This window comes from Zonotrichia albicollis, chromosome 2 (assembly GCF_047830755.1).
Source record: "Zonotrichia albicollis isolate bZonAlb1 chromosome 2, bZonAlb1.hap1, whole genome shotgun sequence".
NCBI classification, from domain to species: Eukaryota; Metazoa; Chordata; class Aves; order Passeriformes; family Passerellidae; genus Zonotrichia; species Zonotrichia albicollis.
The window spans coordinates 63,430,821-63,449,247 of record NC_133820.1 but is presented as its reverse complement, the minus strand read 5'-3'; the positions used below and the strand labels follow the sequence as shown (position 1 = coordinate 63,449,247).

At 38.0% G+C, this 18,427-nt stretch overlaps 1 protein-coding gene across 3 annotated transcripts in view; it reads left to right on the top strand.

Annotated features, from left to right (window-relative positions):
- Positions 1–18,427, top strand: part of DCLK1 (doublecortin like kinase 1) — a 239,441-nt gene that overhangs the window by 147,269 nt on the left and 73,745 nt on the right. For all 3 annotated transcript variants that reach the window (XM_005482462.4, XM_005482463.4, XM_014263902.3), the window contains exon 5: positions 11,265–11,381. In XM_005482462.4, the coding sequence (XP_005482519.1) occupies positions 11,265–11,381 (117 nt within the window). The remainder of the gene's footprint in view (positions 1–11,264; positions 11,382–18,427) is intronic.

Genomic DNA, 18,427 nt, shown 5'->3' with positions numbered 1-18,427 from the left:
TAAATTCAGGCAGAAGTGCTGACAGTGAAAAAACTTTGGAGTACCTTTCATGAGTCATACTAGGAAGACTCAATCAAAAGAATCATGGAAGGGATTTGAGAGGTTCCATAGGAGGACCTGCCCTACCTAAATTGACTTTATAGGTTTCTGGCTAAGATGTGTGTGTGCAATTGGGGTTAGGGAAATTCAACAAGTCCTCCACATGATCTGTTCCAGTACTTCCTTATCTTTGCAGTTGAAAACATGTTTTCTCATGTCTGAATTAATCTACCTTTTGGAAGCTTAAGATCTCTCTGCTTTGTTGTATTTCATATAAAACTAATTGTAAGATTTTAGTTTTTCTTCATTTTGGCAGCCTATTTAGTATTGAAGGCTGCTGTTTTGTCTCATCACTTCTTTTCTGAAAAGAAACTTCCCATTTGTATTAGCTCTCCTTCATTAGTCATATTTCCTCATGTTGTGATATTCCTTAGTACTCTCTTAATCCTCTGAAGATGAAGTCTTCATAAATGGGAAACAAAAAAGTGGATTTGTTGTGTTAGCTAACACTGCAGTAGTCCAGGGGATTAAGTCAGATGTCCTCCACAGAGGTGATGCCCTCAGAGGGGGATGATTCCATTTGCTGTAGTAGTTTATTTCAAATTCAGCATGTGACCCACTGCAAAACTTATGTCCCTCTTTGCAGAACTGCTGCTCTGCATTTAAGGAACTGACTCTTGTAGTGATGGCTTTAACCTTTATTGTGTTGCTTATTCTTTCATGGTTCTAGTATCTTGGACTTGTTGAATGTTATCTGTTTTTTTCTGATGACTTTGTAGTTTTCAGATTTATACTGTTCCACAATGGCTACAGTTTTACCTATGGTACTATGACTATGTAGTTATCTACAGATTTGAAATGTAGATAACTACATTTTAGATACATGTAGATAACTACACCAGAGGAACTCTGGTGCGTTTCTCTGCTCATTGTCTCCTAGTTTGATAGTAAACTACCCTAGTTAGCTTTTCCAATGCCCATCTTAAAAGCAATTCCTATAGATGGTATTTTCTAGAATCTCAGCTTGAGTTTCGAAGTTCTGAGCCTTATAATCTCTACTGTCTCTCCTGTTATCCTTTATAGGAAGACTACTTTGACAGAGTTTATTCTTGACAAAACTATTTTGACTACTGTATATAATTTTAATATCTTTTAAGCTTCAAATATATTGTGTCCTTTATTGCTTTGTATTGTCTTGAAGTCCCAGAGAAGGGCTAAGCTTGAAAGGGACCTCTAAAGTTCATCTGGTGCTGGGTGCCCAGGATCATGTCTAGATGGCTTTTGAGTATCCCTAAGGCCAGAGACTCCACCATCTCTCTGGGAAACCCATGCCAGTGCTTGCTCCCTTCAAAGTGAAAAGATGTTTTCTGCTACTCAGAGGGAATATCCTGTGTTTCAGTTGGTGCCCATTGCTTTTTGTCTTGCCATAACCAAAATGAAAGGAGCTTGATCTGTCTTCTTTGCACTCTCCCTTTGGATAACTTTTCTCAGTAATCTCAAATAAGGGTGTCCTCTCTGCAACTCCCAGTTTTCTGTTGTGTCCCAGTTTTAAAGATAGGCATTTGCTTTGACTTTCTCTCTTGGATCTTTATCTGTCCTTCAGAATTCTCATAAAATAGTGTCTGATAGCTTGGAGTTTATCTTAGATGTGTCTCTAAATAGTCTTCACATCTCTCTAATTTGAAAATGTTATCTAAAAAACTCTCTTTGACTTGTTCTCTTCTTAGTGTATCTTGTCTTCTAGTCTCACTGTTATTAAATTTATGTTGTCTTCCTGATTGCAGTTAATCTTTTTCATGATCATTTAAATAAGAAAACCCCCCACAACAATTGGTGTCTCATATTCATCTGTTATTTAATAGATATTTTATATTTATATATCCCTTATTTTGTGCAAGACTCTTTGCTAATCTAACTAATTAGCTGTGTAAGCCATGGGAATTTGATTTGTGTTTAACTGTTATGACCGTAATCATTATCCCACTATAGTCTAATTCATTTCTTTGAAGAAAAAAAAAGGCTTTTAAAACTTAATACTTTGCAATAAAGTTGTTAGACTAATAAGTATGCAGATTTAATTGAAAAAAAAAAATCAAAGCAGAAGTAGGGCAGTTTAAATACCTATTTTGTTGCTCACCACAAATAAGTTACACAGAAAAACCTGTAACTTCAGGAGACCTTGCTAAAATGTATTAAAAGTTAACTGTTTTGAGTGGATGTTTCTCAGTAATACCTTTGACTGATATTTTCCATGTGAAGATGATGTTCTGCAAATGAGTTTATATTTGTAACTGGGAAATGGCCTGAGCTTCTAAACTTCCAAAAGAGTAATTTGAAATAGTGAGCAACTGAAAACAATTTATACTCTTCAGACAGCAAGTAGTAATACCAGAACACCAGAATTTGTTGGACTGCAGCACTGACACTTCTCTTAGACAGTAATTGAAAAAATATGTGATAGAATGCCTGTGTACTTGGTGCTTAGGATGCTGTTAATATTTATCATATGGATTGAATAGGAGGTCTGGTTATTCTCAAAGTAAAGATAAAAATTATTTTTAATGGGTAATAGGACAAATATTACCTCTTTGTGCTGAACAGAAAAACAAGAATTTTGATGAACAGAAGAGTTTGCAACTAATTAAATTGTAACATTCTCTCATTTCATCTTCAGTTGAATGAATAAAACAATGCCTTGAAAATTGTCATCCACACTGTGCAGATTAAGTAAGGCACTTCAGTGTTGAATTTTTCCTGTGGCTTCAGCAGTGATTTTTGAGATATCTGTTGATATACTATATGTCCAGTAAACAAGCTTTTATCACAGGAAGAAAAGGAAAGCCATAAGCAAAGACATGTCACAGTTCTTTGTTTCATGAAGAATAATGCTGTGGCCATAAACAAAAATAGCACAGGTGGTTGCAGTTGTAATTAGTTGTGCCATCTTAAACATATTTGTGAAATTTTGGTCACTGCAGCTAGCATGGTACTTCTGCAGAGGTGTAGGGAAAGGGTGCTGAACACAAGGGCAAACTAATGAACATTTGTATCAGCATTGGAAAATATTGGCTGAAGAACATTGAGCAAACAGTGATAATTAAAATCTCTGGGAGTGAAACAGAATTTGTGTCAAGACGTGCAAGACATGTCAAAGAGAACATGTGCTAGGGATATGTTTTAGCTAATCACAAAACTCTTATTTCAACTCAGTCTTCAGGTATCATAAAACAGTTTCTGATAGTCCAGTTTTACTTTCAGAAATTAATCTTTTAATTCAGAAGTTAATATTTTAATATTTTAAATCAATATTTTATGCAAGTCCATTCACATTAATTCAATCAGAAGTATTTCAGATTCACTTAGACAAGCAGGTTTTTAAGAAGTATTCTAGTTTTTTCTGCCTAAAAATGCAGAGCTTGAAAATAATGAGATATTGTGCCTCATCAGAAAAGCTGTTGCAGTGATGAAAAATGTTTTTTCAGTCTTTTTTTTTTCCAGTGCTGTGGGCTGGAATACTTCATGATAGCAGATTTCTTTTCTGATGTAAAGCAATATTTAACATCATGTTGTTTTTGTAGACAGAATATTAATGTGGAGCTTTGTGTGAGATTAATCCGACAAAAAGGTTAGGACTTGGAGAAGGTGGGGAGATAAAATCTACTCATACACAGTAAAATTACAAAATACAGCAAAATCTGTGTTATTTTTTGTATTAAGTAAAAAAGCCTGTAGGTCTTTCTTACTAGTCCAGAGATACTGTTTCTAATTAGGGTATTTTCACCAAAAATGAAAACCTAAAATTTGTATCTGATAATTCATGAATATCTGATAATTCATAAGATTCATCCTTTCTAACTTACAGGTTCTTAAAATAGGTCATAGAAATGAACACTGGAAAATGTTCCATTGAACATCCATTGTTTCATTGTAGAAGGACTGTGGGGTGAATAGTTCATAATTCATCATACTTTTATCTAGCACTAGATGAGTTTATCCTCCCAACAGTGTCCTTAAGACAGGAACATGTTCGGAGAAAGAATTGTAAATACTTGAAGAAACGTTTTGATTTATGTGTAAATCTGTTTTCCTCTTCTGGTAAATATTTAGTCTTCAGTGAATTTAGAAACATTTGAATTGAGAATCTGAAGATTATACATTAGAGTAGAATGAGATATTAGTGATAATATCATATATTATGTAGTTGTAATACTAGTAGTGATAATACATTTCTAATGTCTTATGTCTCAATGAGGTATTTTTGGAGTAGTGCCTACATCTGAAAACATTCTTAGCTATGGTTAAGTGATTTGTATTCCTGAGATCTTTCAAGATTCTCTATTTTCTTGGTGTGTAATAAGTCATAGATGGCTTTAATAGTTTGTACTTTATTGTATATACTTACCCCAGTTTCAAAATTGGAGAATGATTTTTCACATGAAAGAAAATCTAGCTGTTTCTGTATTTTATACCCCAATCAAAGAATATTTCTTTGCAGAAAAAAAAAAGGAGATTTAGGTAATTGCTTCCACAAGCATTTGGCACACAGTAAAGTAGAATTCCTAATCTTTATCATGTGTGGAAGACCAATTACTGGTAAGAAATCAAATCAGAAGATCCAATGTCTCAAAACCCTATGCATTTACAGTGACATAGAGCTTAGAGCATGGGATCAAACTTAAGCATTTTGCATTCTACGCATACATCGCTCTCCACCCGCATCTGCAATGTGTTCAGGAACACATTGAACAGGAAGACATGCAGGAAAAAAATTGAAGCAGGCACAACCATGATGATAGAAGCTTGGAAGTTACTTAAACCTCTGTGAAACGCTCTATATCCCTTTCATTTTTGGAAACTGCATGATAGTTACCCTTTTGAACATGTTGTAATTGCAAGTCATAGCTGCCAGTGATTGATCAGTTGGGTAGGGTGAATTGCAGTGTGTATCAATGCCGCTAGACAAGAGGCTCTTGCTGAAGAGAGTGAAACTTAGTTCTGCAAACAGAAGATTACTGGCATTAATTGAAGGCATGAATACAGCTGAAAAGTAAAATCTTATTAGCTGCATTAAGAATTAGCAGCATGGGACAAATTACCATTAACATTAAAAACTAAAACTGGTACTGCATTTGGGGTAATGATCCCTTGATTGGCCTGAGGACATTGCTGGTGACGCTAATGTCTTTAAGCAGTGGTAAAAGGCAGCAGCCTGGAGCTTACAGCAAAGTGGCTTACCAACAACCACAGACATCCCTGATCCTCCCCCCTTGCTTATCTGCAGGATACAGCTGTTTCTGAAACCAAGTTAAATGTTCTCGTCTTAGAGAAACAGATTGGCAGGGATACTGAAAATATAAAATCTATTCCCAACACACAGACCTCAAAGAAAAGCAAAACACAGCAGAGAGTGATATTTTTGCCCAGAAAGAACTCATGAAGGCCATACAGTCAACTTCTGAGTTGCTGACAAGTAAGCCTTTTTGATCTCCTGGTAATTTAAATAACTTTTCACAGTCTTCTCTAGAAGCACATTAAGCTTTTTCATTTTATGACACATTTATTGCAGATTAGTTACTCTCTGCTGCTTTTTTGCTTTTGTAAAATCTAATGAGCGTAGAAGCTAATGTAACATTTTGGAAATGAAACATCATGGGGCTGGAGACTGCAGGCTTTGTGATTCCATGTGTTAGCATCCTTTATTTACTTTATGCTTACCTCATTTTATCCATTTTGCAGCAGGAAGATTCAAGAGCTCACAAGTATTTCTGTTGGGCTTCCCCCTGATTCTGACAGTTCCTATTGCTGATTGACACCACTGTACAATTACAGTAACTCTATTTTTCTTATCTTGTCCCTACAGTCTTAATTATGTCAGATTGTAGCCTTGGGGTATTTTCTCTTTTTTTTCCTCAGCCCTATTGTTAATGTGCAAGAAAGGCCTCAGAACTCTGTGGTAATATTCCATAAAATAAAGGGACTGCGGTGTTACATTTTTAGCCTTGCTGCTGTTAGTCTGTACTTCTCTCTCCTACTTTATAGCTTTGTATGTAGTTATACAATAGAACATCTTATTGCAAGATGTTTTCACTGGAAAGTCATTCTTATTTGTATAATATTTTGAGTTGGAAAACAATAAAGTCTGTAAAGTTCAAACTGTAAAGTTGACCTTCTTTTGTCTTGCATTACCATGGATGTCATCATTTTGCTCTTTTAATCTCGGTCAGTCAATGGTGAGAGGAAGGACTGGGGTTTCATGAAACATTTCTTTCCTTACTGAACATAATATAGAAACACTTGGTGTTTCTTCTTGGCTGGGAATGCCATGCCCACATGAGTGAGAAAGGCAGTTGTCTCTTCTGTCAGGAGTTCAGATCTATTTCTGATACAGTTTTGGCATCAAAAGAAAATTGGGGGAAAAACACTCTTCTGTTACATTACTTGCAAAGTAATCCAAATACTGTTAATGAGAAGAAGGTATGTATTAATTTGCTCGCCAGTTTAGATTTGGTGTAGAAAACACAGTTTCAATAAAACATGCATTTTTGTTTTGTTTTCTCTATACACACAGAGCTTTCCTACAGCAACAGGCAAATAATGGTAGTGTCTTAGAGGAACAAGCAGTGGTTTTGTGGTTACTGAGTGGGATCTTTGCCCGCAGTAAAATTTTACTTTACAAACTAAATGTGACAACAGAATTGCATGCATAAACTGTTCCTGAGAGCTGAGACCTATTTAAAACGAGCAGCCTGGTTACACTCTGCCCATGACTGGAAATCCTTTTAGACTCTGGAACTAGTCCTGACCTAGTCTTTGAAAGCATGTGTTTCTTGAGCCTGCTGTGTGCAGTACTGAAGGCTTTCCTACACGGCTCTCCACAGGCCAAACCATAGCTCATGTCCTTTAAGAATAAACTCATAAACCCATAGAAAAGATGGCACTTGACAAGTTTACCTTACAGAGAATATATGCTCATCTGAACTGTGACCTTTTAAAATTTCACAACCTGTGAATTATTTTTGAGAGGAAGGAGAAAATTGTGCCAAAGAAGTTGATAATTGAACTCAAAAGGGTTTAAAGAAATAGAAAAATAGGAAAAAAAGATGGTATTTCTGTGACATAGATTAAATAGGACTCAGTAGAGACAGGGAACTCACTCTGCCTAGCACGTGATGCTGCATCTGGAATGCTGTGTCTAGCTTAAAGCTTCCCAGTTCAAAGGAGGTATCATTAAACTGGAGGCAATTAGAGAAGGACTATCATTTTGGGTAGCTGGAACTCTTGCTGTGTGAGGAGAGGCTGAGGGAGCTGGGGTTTTTCAGTGTGAAAAAGGAAATTGCTTCAGGGGTACCTGCCAATAGCCTCCAATATCAGAGGGGCAGCATCTCTTCTCCATCAAGGTGGTGGAGTCAGGCTCTTCACGGTGATGCTTGGTAAGAGGGTGAGTGGTGATAGATATGAATTGAAACAAAAGTTTTAGACGGGATATAAAGAAAAATGTCTGAGATGACAGCCTCACTGGAGTCCTGGTAGACAATATCCACTGCTGTCCCTGAATCTGCCAAGCTGGTCATTGCATTGCAGAGGTATCAAATTGGTTGAGCATGGCTTCCTGTTAGTGAATCCATGATGATTGCTTTTGATGGTTTTCTTGTCCTTAATGTGCCTTGAAATTATTTTCATGATTCATTTATCTATCTCTTTCCCAGGGACTGATGTGAGGCTGATTTCTGTAGTTCCCTGGGTATTCTTGAAGATAGGAGTGAGGTTTGCTGGGACTTCAAATGGCTATCCCAATCATCACTATCATTCAAAGACTATTGAGTGACTTCACAATGACATCATCCAACTCTATCAGCACCTGCAGGGTGCATCCTGTCAGGTCCCATGGACCTACATGTGTCAGTTTTGCTTAAGTATTCTCTAATCTGATCTTCTTCCACCCAGAATAGTTTTTCCTTTCTCCAGACTTTCATGCTGCATCTGGGACCTGGGATTCCTGAACGTTTGGCTTGATAGTGAAGACAGGCAAAGAAGCCATTCAATACTTTAGCTTTTTCCACATTCGGTGTCATTGGTGCTCTATCTCATACACTGGGACCCTGTTTCATGGGTGTGCATTTTCTGTAGCCTTCCTTTTGTTCCCTCTGTGTGTACCGAAACACTTTTTATTGCTCTTGATGTCTCTCATCAGATTCAGTTCTAATTGGATTTCAGCCTTCCTAACTGTGTCTGCATGCTGGGACTTGGACTACATACTTCCCAGGTTACCTGTCCCTGCTTCCACCTATTTTATGCTTCTTCTTTATGTTTTAATTTGGTCAACAGCAACATGTTCATCCATGCAGACCTCCTGGCATTTTTGAACATCTTCCTGCTTGTTGAGATGGACTGTTGTGGAATTTGAAGGTGATCCTTTAATATTCCTCATCTTTCTTGGGTCCCTCTTCTCTCCAGGGTCTTATCTAATGGGACTCTTCCAAGCAGATATGTGAAGAGTCCCAAGTCTGCTTATCTGAAGTCCAGAACTGTGATCTTGCATTTTGCCCTCCAATCCCTTCACAGTACTGAACTCTCCTATCATGGTCACTGCAGCCAAGGATGCCTTTTGCCTGCACAGTCCCAGAGTCTTCCCTTTTTTTTGTGAGAGTGAGCAGAGCATCTCTTCTTACTGTTTTTTTCTGTCACTTGTAATGGGAAGTTGACACCGATGTTCTCCAAGATCCTCCTGCACTGTGTATGCCCCAAGTGGGTTGAAGTGTCCCCCAAGTCATCCAGGACTATGAATATAAAGCTACTTCAAGCTTTGAGCAGGAAACTGGACTAGGAATTTCTCATGTCTTAACTGGATTATCCTATGATCCTGTGATGCTTGTACATTTCTTGGATGATCATATGGTCATTTGTGTTTCCTGTGGAGAGAGATGGTTTATCTGCAAGAGGTGACTTCCTCTTAGGGCAGTGTGCCATTTGTGTGGGGTTACTCACAGGTCAGGGTCTGTAAGTGCCCCTCAGGAGGGTTTGCAAATGAGCTGTGTTTGCATGGCCATGCTTTGGATGTGGGAGAGGCTACAGGGGTGGCTTCTGTGAGGAGTTACCAGCAGCTTCCCCCATGTCTGGCAGAGCCAATGCCAGCTGGCTCCAGAACAGACCCATTGCTGGCCAAGTCTGACCCAATTAGATATGGCGATAATGCCTCTGTGATAACATATTTAAGACTGGGTGTTTTTAAGGTATTGAGAGAACCTGAATGAGTATTAATACTTGTATTAAAATAAGAGTTAGGCTTTAGTATGAATTGTGGGAGAGGTATGTAGATAATTGTTTTCTTTACATGCTGGAAAGAGGAGAGCTTTTTACATATTGCATAAAGTAGCTGTTTTCTTCATGGACTCTTAAGTTCTTCAACAAAGCAAACAATGTATTCGAATGGGTTTCACTTGGTTGGACCATTCTGCTTTATTTACTTATTTATTGTTGTTTGTTGATCATTGGAATATGCTGTTCCCCTTCCTGACTGTTTCCTGTGAATGAGGCCCACACTAGGATTACATCACACTTTTAACAGGCTGTTAGATGTTTGAAAATTTTGCATTTTTGTTTACAGGCAGATAAAGAACCTGCTTACCTTTGCATTGTATATAATTTCTGGAGCAGCTGTTTATGCCAGTAAATCAATGTAAGATTCCTGCTGCAGTTACCTAATGGCACCTAATTGAAAGCTTTCATCTGATTCCACCTGTTTTCAGTAGATAATTTCCTCATAGAGTAAATGTTTTTCTCCATTTCCACTGTTAGGTATAAAACAAGAGAAGTCTTCAATGAATCACAAAAAAAAAGTCAAGAGAAAGAAATTAGCTACTATTGGGCATTAGGAATGTGGAGAGATTGGTAAGAAAAGCTTCTTTGGGAAGATCAAGGCATTTCTCTGGTCCTCTCAGCTCTCACCTGTGCTGGATGTTTCACTCAGTAACGCATCAGTTCTTGCTTCTATTTCCTTGAACAGCTTGATGAAAGACAAACAGTTAGGGCAGCCAAGAGAAATAAATTTCATTACATCATTCTCGGGTGTATATGTTTAAGTTAATTAGTTATGCTCAATTTTATTTCTTTGTTCTCTAATCTGTCTAAACTATGTTACAGGCTCCACTGATCTGTGAAGACTAAATAATGTGCAGGCTTGTACACGGTATTTTCTGACTAGGAAGAAAAAGCTCTTGTTTATTTCTCTTAACCTTTGTTGAGGAACTTTAACCATGGGAATAAAATAGGAAACAGGTCTGGTACAGAGCTAAATGTTTACTGATGTATTTTTAAACAAGTGAAGTGTACTGACATTGTCAGGTGAAGACAGTGTAAACATTGCTGCAGAGTTTTAATTGTGTACTGACTAAGAAGTGGATTTTTTTTCCCACCTGTGTAATATGTCTGATGATTAATCTAGTATCCATTAGGAATGCAAGACATCACTGCTATGCACAATAAGTTCTTTCATCCCCAGGCCAAGAACCATTTTGCAGTCGTAATGCAAGGATGCCTACAGATCTGTGTGGGTGTACATAAACTCTAACCTGAACATCTTGTGGTGTTCTCGAGTGGGAGGGTAATTTCGCCTCTTCATTGATTTTACTGATGTCTCTTATGAGCGAGTAGTGCCGTTTCCCTCACCTGTGATAAATTTTGTGTGCTACACAATATGGGCTATTGCTCACCAGAGGATTAAGCAGGAGCAACAAACCTGCCTTATTTTCTTCAAACCTTTCATCGGTGGAAGACAATTGCGTCATCGTGTTCAATTGTAACATATTGATACAGAAACGAAGACTTCCGGTTTTTCTAGAGGAGACTGCCTCGGCTGACAAAGATGCTTACATTGCATCTCGATTGTTTACAAAAAATGGCTGCATTACTTGTACTGAAATCTTCAAAAGCAAATAAATTTTATGAGTAGTCGCAGCACAGTTAAATTAAGCTGTCCTAAGTACCTGCAGTAACCATGGAATTTAAAAGTCTGGATTACTGCAGCAGTTCTTTGTCTGGGATATGGTACGTACTGTACTTGGATTTTAATGGAGCCATTTATACAGATTTTATACTTTCTCATAAAACTCCTCAAGGTGAATGAAAACAAGCGTGGGCTAAATGTTTTCACTTCTCAATACTCTTTCTGTTACAGAATCTTGCTGGCTTTCTTAATTGCTAACTTATGCTGTTTCTTTGTCTTCTAGAATGTCGGGTGGTGAAATCCACTTCCTATACTAAAATAGCTTCGAGTTCACGTAGGAGCACCACCAAGAGCCCAGGCCCATCCCGACGCAGCAAGTCTCCTGCTTCTACTAGCTCAGGTAAAGCAAGCAAACAGTCTTTCTTAGCAACAGCAACCATTCTATTCCAACAGAATGGGCAACACACTTAAAATAATTCCACATTTCTGTGGAAAAACATTGAATGTATAAAATAGTTGATACTGAAAATTCGTGTGTTTTCTCAGTGACATCTGAGGTCCAGTGTCTTCCCAATACAGAATAAAGCTTCAGCATCTTATAAATCATACTCTGGCATTACAGTGGTTCAATTCACTTTATTTTTTCAAGCATATTTTTGCTTCCAATACCTAAACACGGAGGAAAAAAGATGTATGGTAGTCTTTATACTAGGAACTGAATGAGAAAAATCCAAAAAGTAGCCCAAATTATGCAGCATAAGAGCTGTGTTGCTGAAAGGGTAATTTTACAGTCTTTTTGAATTTTGTTTCTAGGGAGTGAGGAAAGGATTTATTAAAGATCATGAGCATATTGAGGCTATTGGGCAGGGCAGAGAAAGAATGCAGTTACAGATGTGAATGTGAGGTGCAAAGATGACCTAACAAACCAGTGATACAGGCTGCAGAAGACACAGCAAAAAGCTTTCGAAAGTTCTGTCTGAAGAGCCTTGCTTTGGCTGCCTTTGCAGTAGTTCCCACTAGATAGCTGATGAGTTGTTCAGCCCTGCAGTTTTTCCCTAGCAGAAAAAAATAAATAAATCAAAAAGTGGAGTAGATTTCCAGTACTGGTGCCTGAAGGTACGAATAATCCTTGGTGTGAGCCATTTGAGTAGACCCATTCAAGCATTTGCAGCATTGCTTGTGAATACAGATTTTGCAAGAAGCAACCATTAGAGCAGTCTGGAAGCCACCTCCCTTTTTGCCTCAGTCTTCTGCCAAGAGGAAAGCAAGTGGCATCCTGAAACCTGCATCCAGCACCATAAGGTCTCTGTGGGGAAGTGGTGATCAGAATGGCCTGGTGCTGGTTTCAAAGAGGGTTGAGATAGACCAACTGGAACTTTTTTTTCTTTTACAAAAAGACAAAGATGAGAAAAAAAGATCTTGCTCTGGGAAGGAGGAAAGTGGGAGAGACACAATGAGGGACAGAGGTGTAGATGTAGGTAGCAGGGCTGGGAGGCAACTTGCCTCCTACACATCCTAGAGAACAGCTGAGATACACAAACCTGAATAGAGGTATGGTGATAAAATATCAGTTGTGAGGAAGAAGTCCAGAGTAGCTCTTTCATAAATATGTTAAGTTACTTTCTTTGTAGCTAGGTGGAATAGAGTTAAATTTAACTTTAAGGGCGGTCCTGTTTACTGTATGAATGTTACAGACTCCAAGGTTTTTTTCCTAATGAATTTGTGAGTAGAGATAATAAACATTGAACTGTGTATGCTCATTTCTATGTGAAATAAGTGAATAATACCGAATCTATGGGGTTTCTATGGGACTAGCAACATTTTTTTCTGTGTTGAATATCTGATACCATGTTAGTTTTGGTCCTGAAAGAAATAGTACTCTTTTTACTTAAAGGTTCCGGGGAAGTCTAGGTGAGGAAATCTTAGCTTCTTATAGTCCACTTCTGTAAATGTCTGAGCAGAATATATTACATACTTCAAAAGATCAGGAGATTATTTTACAGCCTATGGAAAAATGGGAATGTTTTTACTATACAACAACAATAATTAATATATCATTACATTTATAGCAAGAAATGAAACAGTGTAGTGAAAATATTAAAAATGAAAACTATTTTGGATGGTGCTGTGCTGATGACAGATGTAACCATCTTAAACATTTCTCTGAAAATATATTTATAGGAAGTAGGCACATGTTAGTTTGTCACCAGCAGCATTTCTTCAGGGTTCAGGTCTAGGACCAGTTTTGTTCAATATTTTTAATAATGTTCTGGATAGAGGAGGTGAAAGTGCCAGGAAAAATTTTGAGGATGATAACAAACTTGGAGGTGCTGAGGACTCTGAAGGAACAAGATGCTTTGCAAAGGGATCTAGGTAGATTGGAGCATTGGGCAATGATTAATGGGATGGAGTTTAAGAACAAATACCAAATTCTGCACCTGGGATGGAGTAATGCCAGGCACGAGTGTAAGCTGGGAGAGGAGTGGCTGGAGAGCAGCAGTGCGGAAGGGATCTGGGAATGCTTGTTGGCAGCTGGCTCGTTACAAGTCAGCGATGTGCCCTGGTAACCAGGAGAGCAAACTGCAACCCAGGGTGTATCAAACACAGCTCCACCAGCCAGGTGAAAGAGGGGATCATCAGGATGTGTTCAGGGTTGGTGTGGCCTCACCTTGAGCACTGTGTACAGTTCTGGGCACCACAGCTTTCAAATGATGGGAAAGGGTCCAGAAGTGGGCAACAAAACTGATGAAAGGGCTGGAAGGTATGTCCTATAGGGAGCAGCTAAGGACTTTGGGCTTGTCTTGTTGTGAGAAAAGGGCTGAGGAATGACCTGATTGCTTTCTACGGCTTCCTGAGGAGGAGATGTGGAGATGAAGGTGCTGATCTCTTTCTGGTATTCAGTGACAAGGCACATTGGAATGGTTCAAAGCTGCAGGGAAGTGGGGAAGGTTTAGACTGGACACTGGGGAAGCATTTCTTTTTGAGAGCTTTATCAAGCATTGGAACAGGCTGCCCAGGGAAGTGCTTGAGTTCAGCATCCATGGAGATATTTAAAAGATTTGTAGACATGGCACTGAGGGACATGGTTTAGTGGTAGACTTGGCAGTGCTGGATTAACAGTTGGATTTGATGATATTAAAGGTCTTCTCTGGTCTAAACTACTCAATGATTCTATAGCTAGGAAGCATTCCTTTACCAAGAAATACTGTGTGGTTGCTTGGATGACAGGTGGTCACCAAAGCCGCTCTATTGTGAAGCTCCACTTCTCACCTAAATGTGCTGAAGTTTTGGTCAGCCCTGAGTTGGTCAGGCAGTTGGACTAGATGATTGTTGTAGGAACCTTCCAATGGAACTATTCTATTTTATTCTATTGTGTTCTGTCCTATTCGATTTTAAATTTGTTAAGCTTAAAAAGGATAAACAACTGAAAGTGTTTCTATAGAATTTATTTTTAGTTAGGGGAACAGCTCTGATTTGGCTGTATCTCTGCTTTTTGCAAGTAGGTCAAATTTTGTGAACGTTACAATAAGCCTATTTCTAACCTTACATACATGAGTACTTAGATCAGTATTACTTTCAAAAAAGGAAACAATATTGTACTAAGCACTTGCTATCAAGAGTTGTTTTTAAATCATATAAGGCTAAAAACCAGTCAATTTTTTAAAGATGCAATTTTATGTTAGACATTGCATTTTAAAAAAACAGTAGTAGAAAGAAAGAGGACAATGACTCTTAGATGGTTTTAGACAAAACCCAACATTCTCCCATGAAATGCAGAATGGAGAGATTTTACTTTTCTGCCACCTTGCAAGCATAAAATTGCTGCTTGTTTCTTGGAATTCTGTGTACCTGTGACAGAAGCAGAATAGAGAAATTGCCGTCTAGCACACATATGAGCTGATATTTTTTTCCATGAGGTCTACATTAAATATCTCAGTACTAGAGAAGCTCCTCAATGACTTGTGCATAGATGGAAGTTATGCTTTTGTTGTCATGTTTTTACTGCTAAGTGTATGTACGTGTATTTTTATTGTATGTTTTTAAACTTCTTTCAGTTAAACTTTAATTCCCTACTTTAAACTTTAAAAATCCCTACTTTTAGGGATTTTTCTTTCATTAGCAAAAATAAGAAGAAGAGTAGATTCTTTGTTCTGGTCAAAGACAATACATACATATTACAAAAAGTTAAAGGTGTATCATTTTTTGAAGAGTTTTGTCTCAGAACAAAGTTGGAAGAAGCAGGGATAAAGGGAAATAGAAAGCATACTTGGTAGTGTACCCTTGACAAAAAGCTGAGAGAGGTGAATGGAAAAGAGTGTGTTACTAATTAGAAAGAATTCAATTCCTTTTGTTTCTTTTTGATTCTTGCTGCGCTTTGAGAAGTCTGCACATTCTAATTGCACAAAAGGATCATATTTCTGCTTCAGACTTAAATTAATGTTCATATCAAGAAAATACACATGGATAATTACATGGGCCAAAAAAGGAAAGTTCCATAGACAAAGATTATGTTAAAATAATATTCAAATCTCAAAGTTAGATATTAAAACTGGTAAAATTGTCGAATGAAGAGGTATCCTTGAGTTAACTTTTATTCTTTTGTGTATGTATCTGTAGTATGGTATAGTCTTTTATGCAGGTATTCAACAGCATAGCTGATTTAGATTCATCATTTTTAGAGTTAATGAAGGCAAAGCCTTGGGCCATATTCCCATTATTAGAGAAATAAATGTATAAACAAAGCTAAGACATGTAGACAATCTAATCTGGTTTAGACACTTAAATGCCATCCTCAACAACTGCTTCCCTTCTTTGACACAGAATTTCAGGTGGTCAATGAATTATGCCAGACTTTGGCTTGCACTAATGATTTTTGAATTGGATGAAGTCCATGAGATCCTTTTTCTGAGCAAATGGTAGTTTGGGGTGATAAACTTTCCCAAATTCATCCCAATAACTTCTGAAGTTGCTTACAGAAATCAAAAGACTTATGTGGAGGGATTGATCATTTGTTGTTTTTCTTTGTCTTGTTTTTGCATCTGTAAGTTTGGAACAACAATATTTTTCCAAAACTGGTGCTATGAAGATAAACTCAGTAATGTTAAATTATTTTCGAGGAAATTCTGCTTGAAGGCCCTTGCTTTCCATTTCAGACTCACCTTGTTGTAGAGACCACTGACTCTGTGAGGAGCAGGCAAAGGACCCTGAATGTCCCCTCTCCCTGGGGAGCCATCACCCACTGTCCTGGAGAACCTTTTCCCTCATTGTCTCATCTGCTACTGGGGAAAAAGGACTCTTAATGACGGTTGCAATGCTCTTAGATGACTTTCACCCTTTGCAGGTGCCTTTTGCCCTCTGTGGCCCCTAAAGACAGCCTCCTTGGCTGAAAGCTCTATACAGAACCTACATAACAGCACTTTCAGGCTTTGCAGATACTATGGGAATAACATCATGGAAATAACAGGATGAAAACCACCATCTCACAGGTTCTAGAACACACTGCAATGGCAGCACAGGGCTAAGTGGGGAATCTGTGATGGGAAATCAGGCTGCCAGATTGCAGGGAAAGACCCTTAATGAAACCAGAGGCTGGAAAAGTAATCAGGGCCACAAAGGTTCAAGTCTGTGCTCTGGTTAGCTGAGGGCACAATAAAATGTATCCGTCTGTGAGAAACACACACTCACTGTTGTTTTTTGAGCTATGCAGTCTACAGTGAGCAAAAGGACTGCATCTGCCTTTACACCATTTTTTGGCATATTTCAAAGGCATGTATGCCTCTACATAGGTGGTGTTCACCTTTTTTCCATCTTTGTTTTTTCACTTTTTTTTTTTTTTTGTAACAGAGCATATATTTAATGTACTTATATTTTCCTGATAGCCTTCCTGGCTCCTGAGAACAGATGCATCCTATTTTTATATAAAAACACAGAATAATGTTTTCTTCCTAGAGTACAAGTAAGTTAGGAAGATCTGTGTAAGGGCTGACTTCTCCGTTATTATGTTTTCTTCAGTTTGTTATTTACATCTGACAGTGTTTCAAAACAGTACCACCAGACAGAAATCTCTCTGCAGGAGGATTGCTTTCTGGCTTTTTACAAATCCATTTGAGGTATTGTCTGCTTCAAAAGGTTTTCAGTCTAAATAGAGAAGAGAAGCATGGAACAAGGCAAAGAAGAGAAGCAGAGAAAAGATAGTGTGACCTCCTGAGTAGGCAGAAGGCTGATGTCTGATTCCAAGTGCAATAGATAATCCTACCTCTATTTAATTTTTCTGATGTCTTCTTAAAGCTTGTAAACCACTTTGATGTGGTTTTGTTGACATCAAATAATATTTGGGCATAATAAAAGAGACATTTAATTTTGGTGAGACTGGGTATCAGCCCATTGCTGGTGACCAAAAATTATGAATGTCTGATGGCTATTCAATAACTGGCGGCTTCTGTCCAGCTGCCATTTAACGCCATTGGTGGCAGCTTCAGTGTGGGTGAAGAGGTAATAGATTCAAAGAAAGCAGCAACACTGACATCTTCATCATCGTTATTTTTAATCAAATCAAGAGCAGCATGAGATGACTGGAATTACTGTACCCTTGGTCCATTAAATTAAGGAAAGATGCTGCATTTGGGTGAACTCTGGTTTACCTCCTGAAATTCCAGCTCTAATTTTCAGGACTTGCTCTCAACAAAAGTAGCTACTTTTTTTTTTTGTTTGTTTGTTTTTCAGTTTGAGCACCTTCTTCAAAATTGTTTCCTTCTCACTTTTTCTCCCTTCCTGTTTCCCTCAAGTTATCACTCACAATATGTCAGATGCTTGAAATCTTATTTGCAATATAAATTCAGGTGTTAAAGTTTGATTTTAAAAAGTTATTTAGGAGTTTGGGTTATTCAGTATGATAGGTGACTATTTCAAGAATACCTGGGTTGATATGTACCTATTCCAAATGTCAAAGGGAACGTAGTGAGGAATGGATGGAGTAGGTCATGTTACCAAAGACTGTGTGAGGGTTCTTTCTTAAATTGTACCTGAGTAAAGAAATTGTGAAACCTCATATTAAAATAAAGCCTAATCAAAACTGTAGATGCTCCCTAAAGAAAAAAGTGGATATGGAAATAGGATCTTATGGAAGCCTTGGAAGCCCAAGGTCAGATGCTTGTGCTTTTCTCTGCTTGTTTAAGTAAAAAAAAAAAACAAAAAAACAAAAGGAAGTAGAGGTGTTCCCCTGCAATAGGGTATGTTTTCATTTAGTCTGGTAGTTCAACCTTAGGCTCTTACCCAGAAGCAACTCTCCTTCAACCACCTGACTCCAGAAGGTCTTTTGTATCCCAAAGGAGAAAGCACGACATACCATATTGTCTTCATTCACACTGTTACAGGTACTCAGCTGACTGATTTTATAATAAATATGCTGAAGCAAAATTTTCCTAGACCCAAGAGCACACACGCATG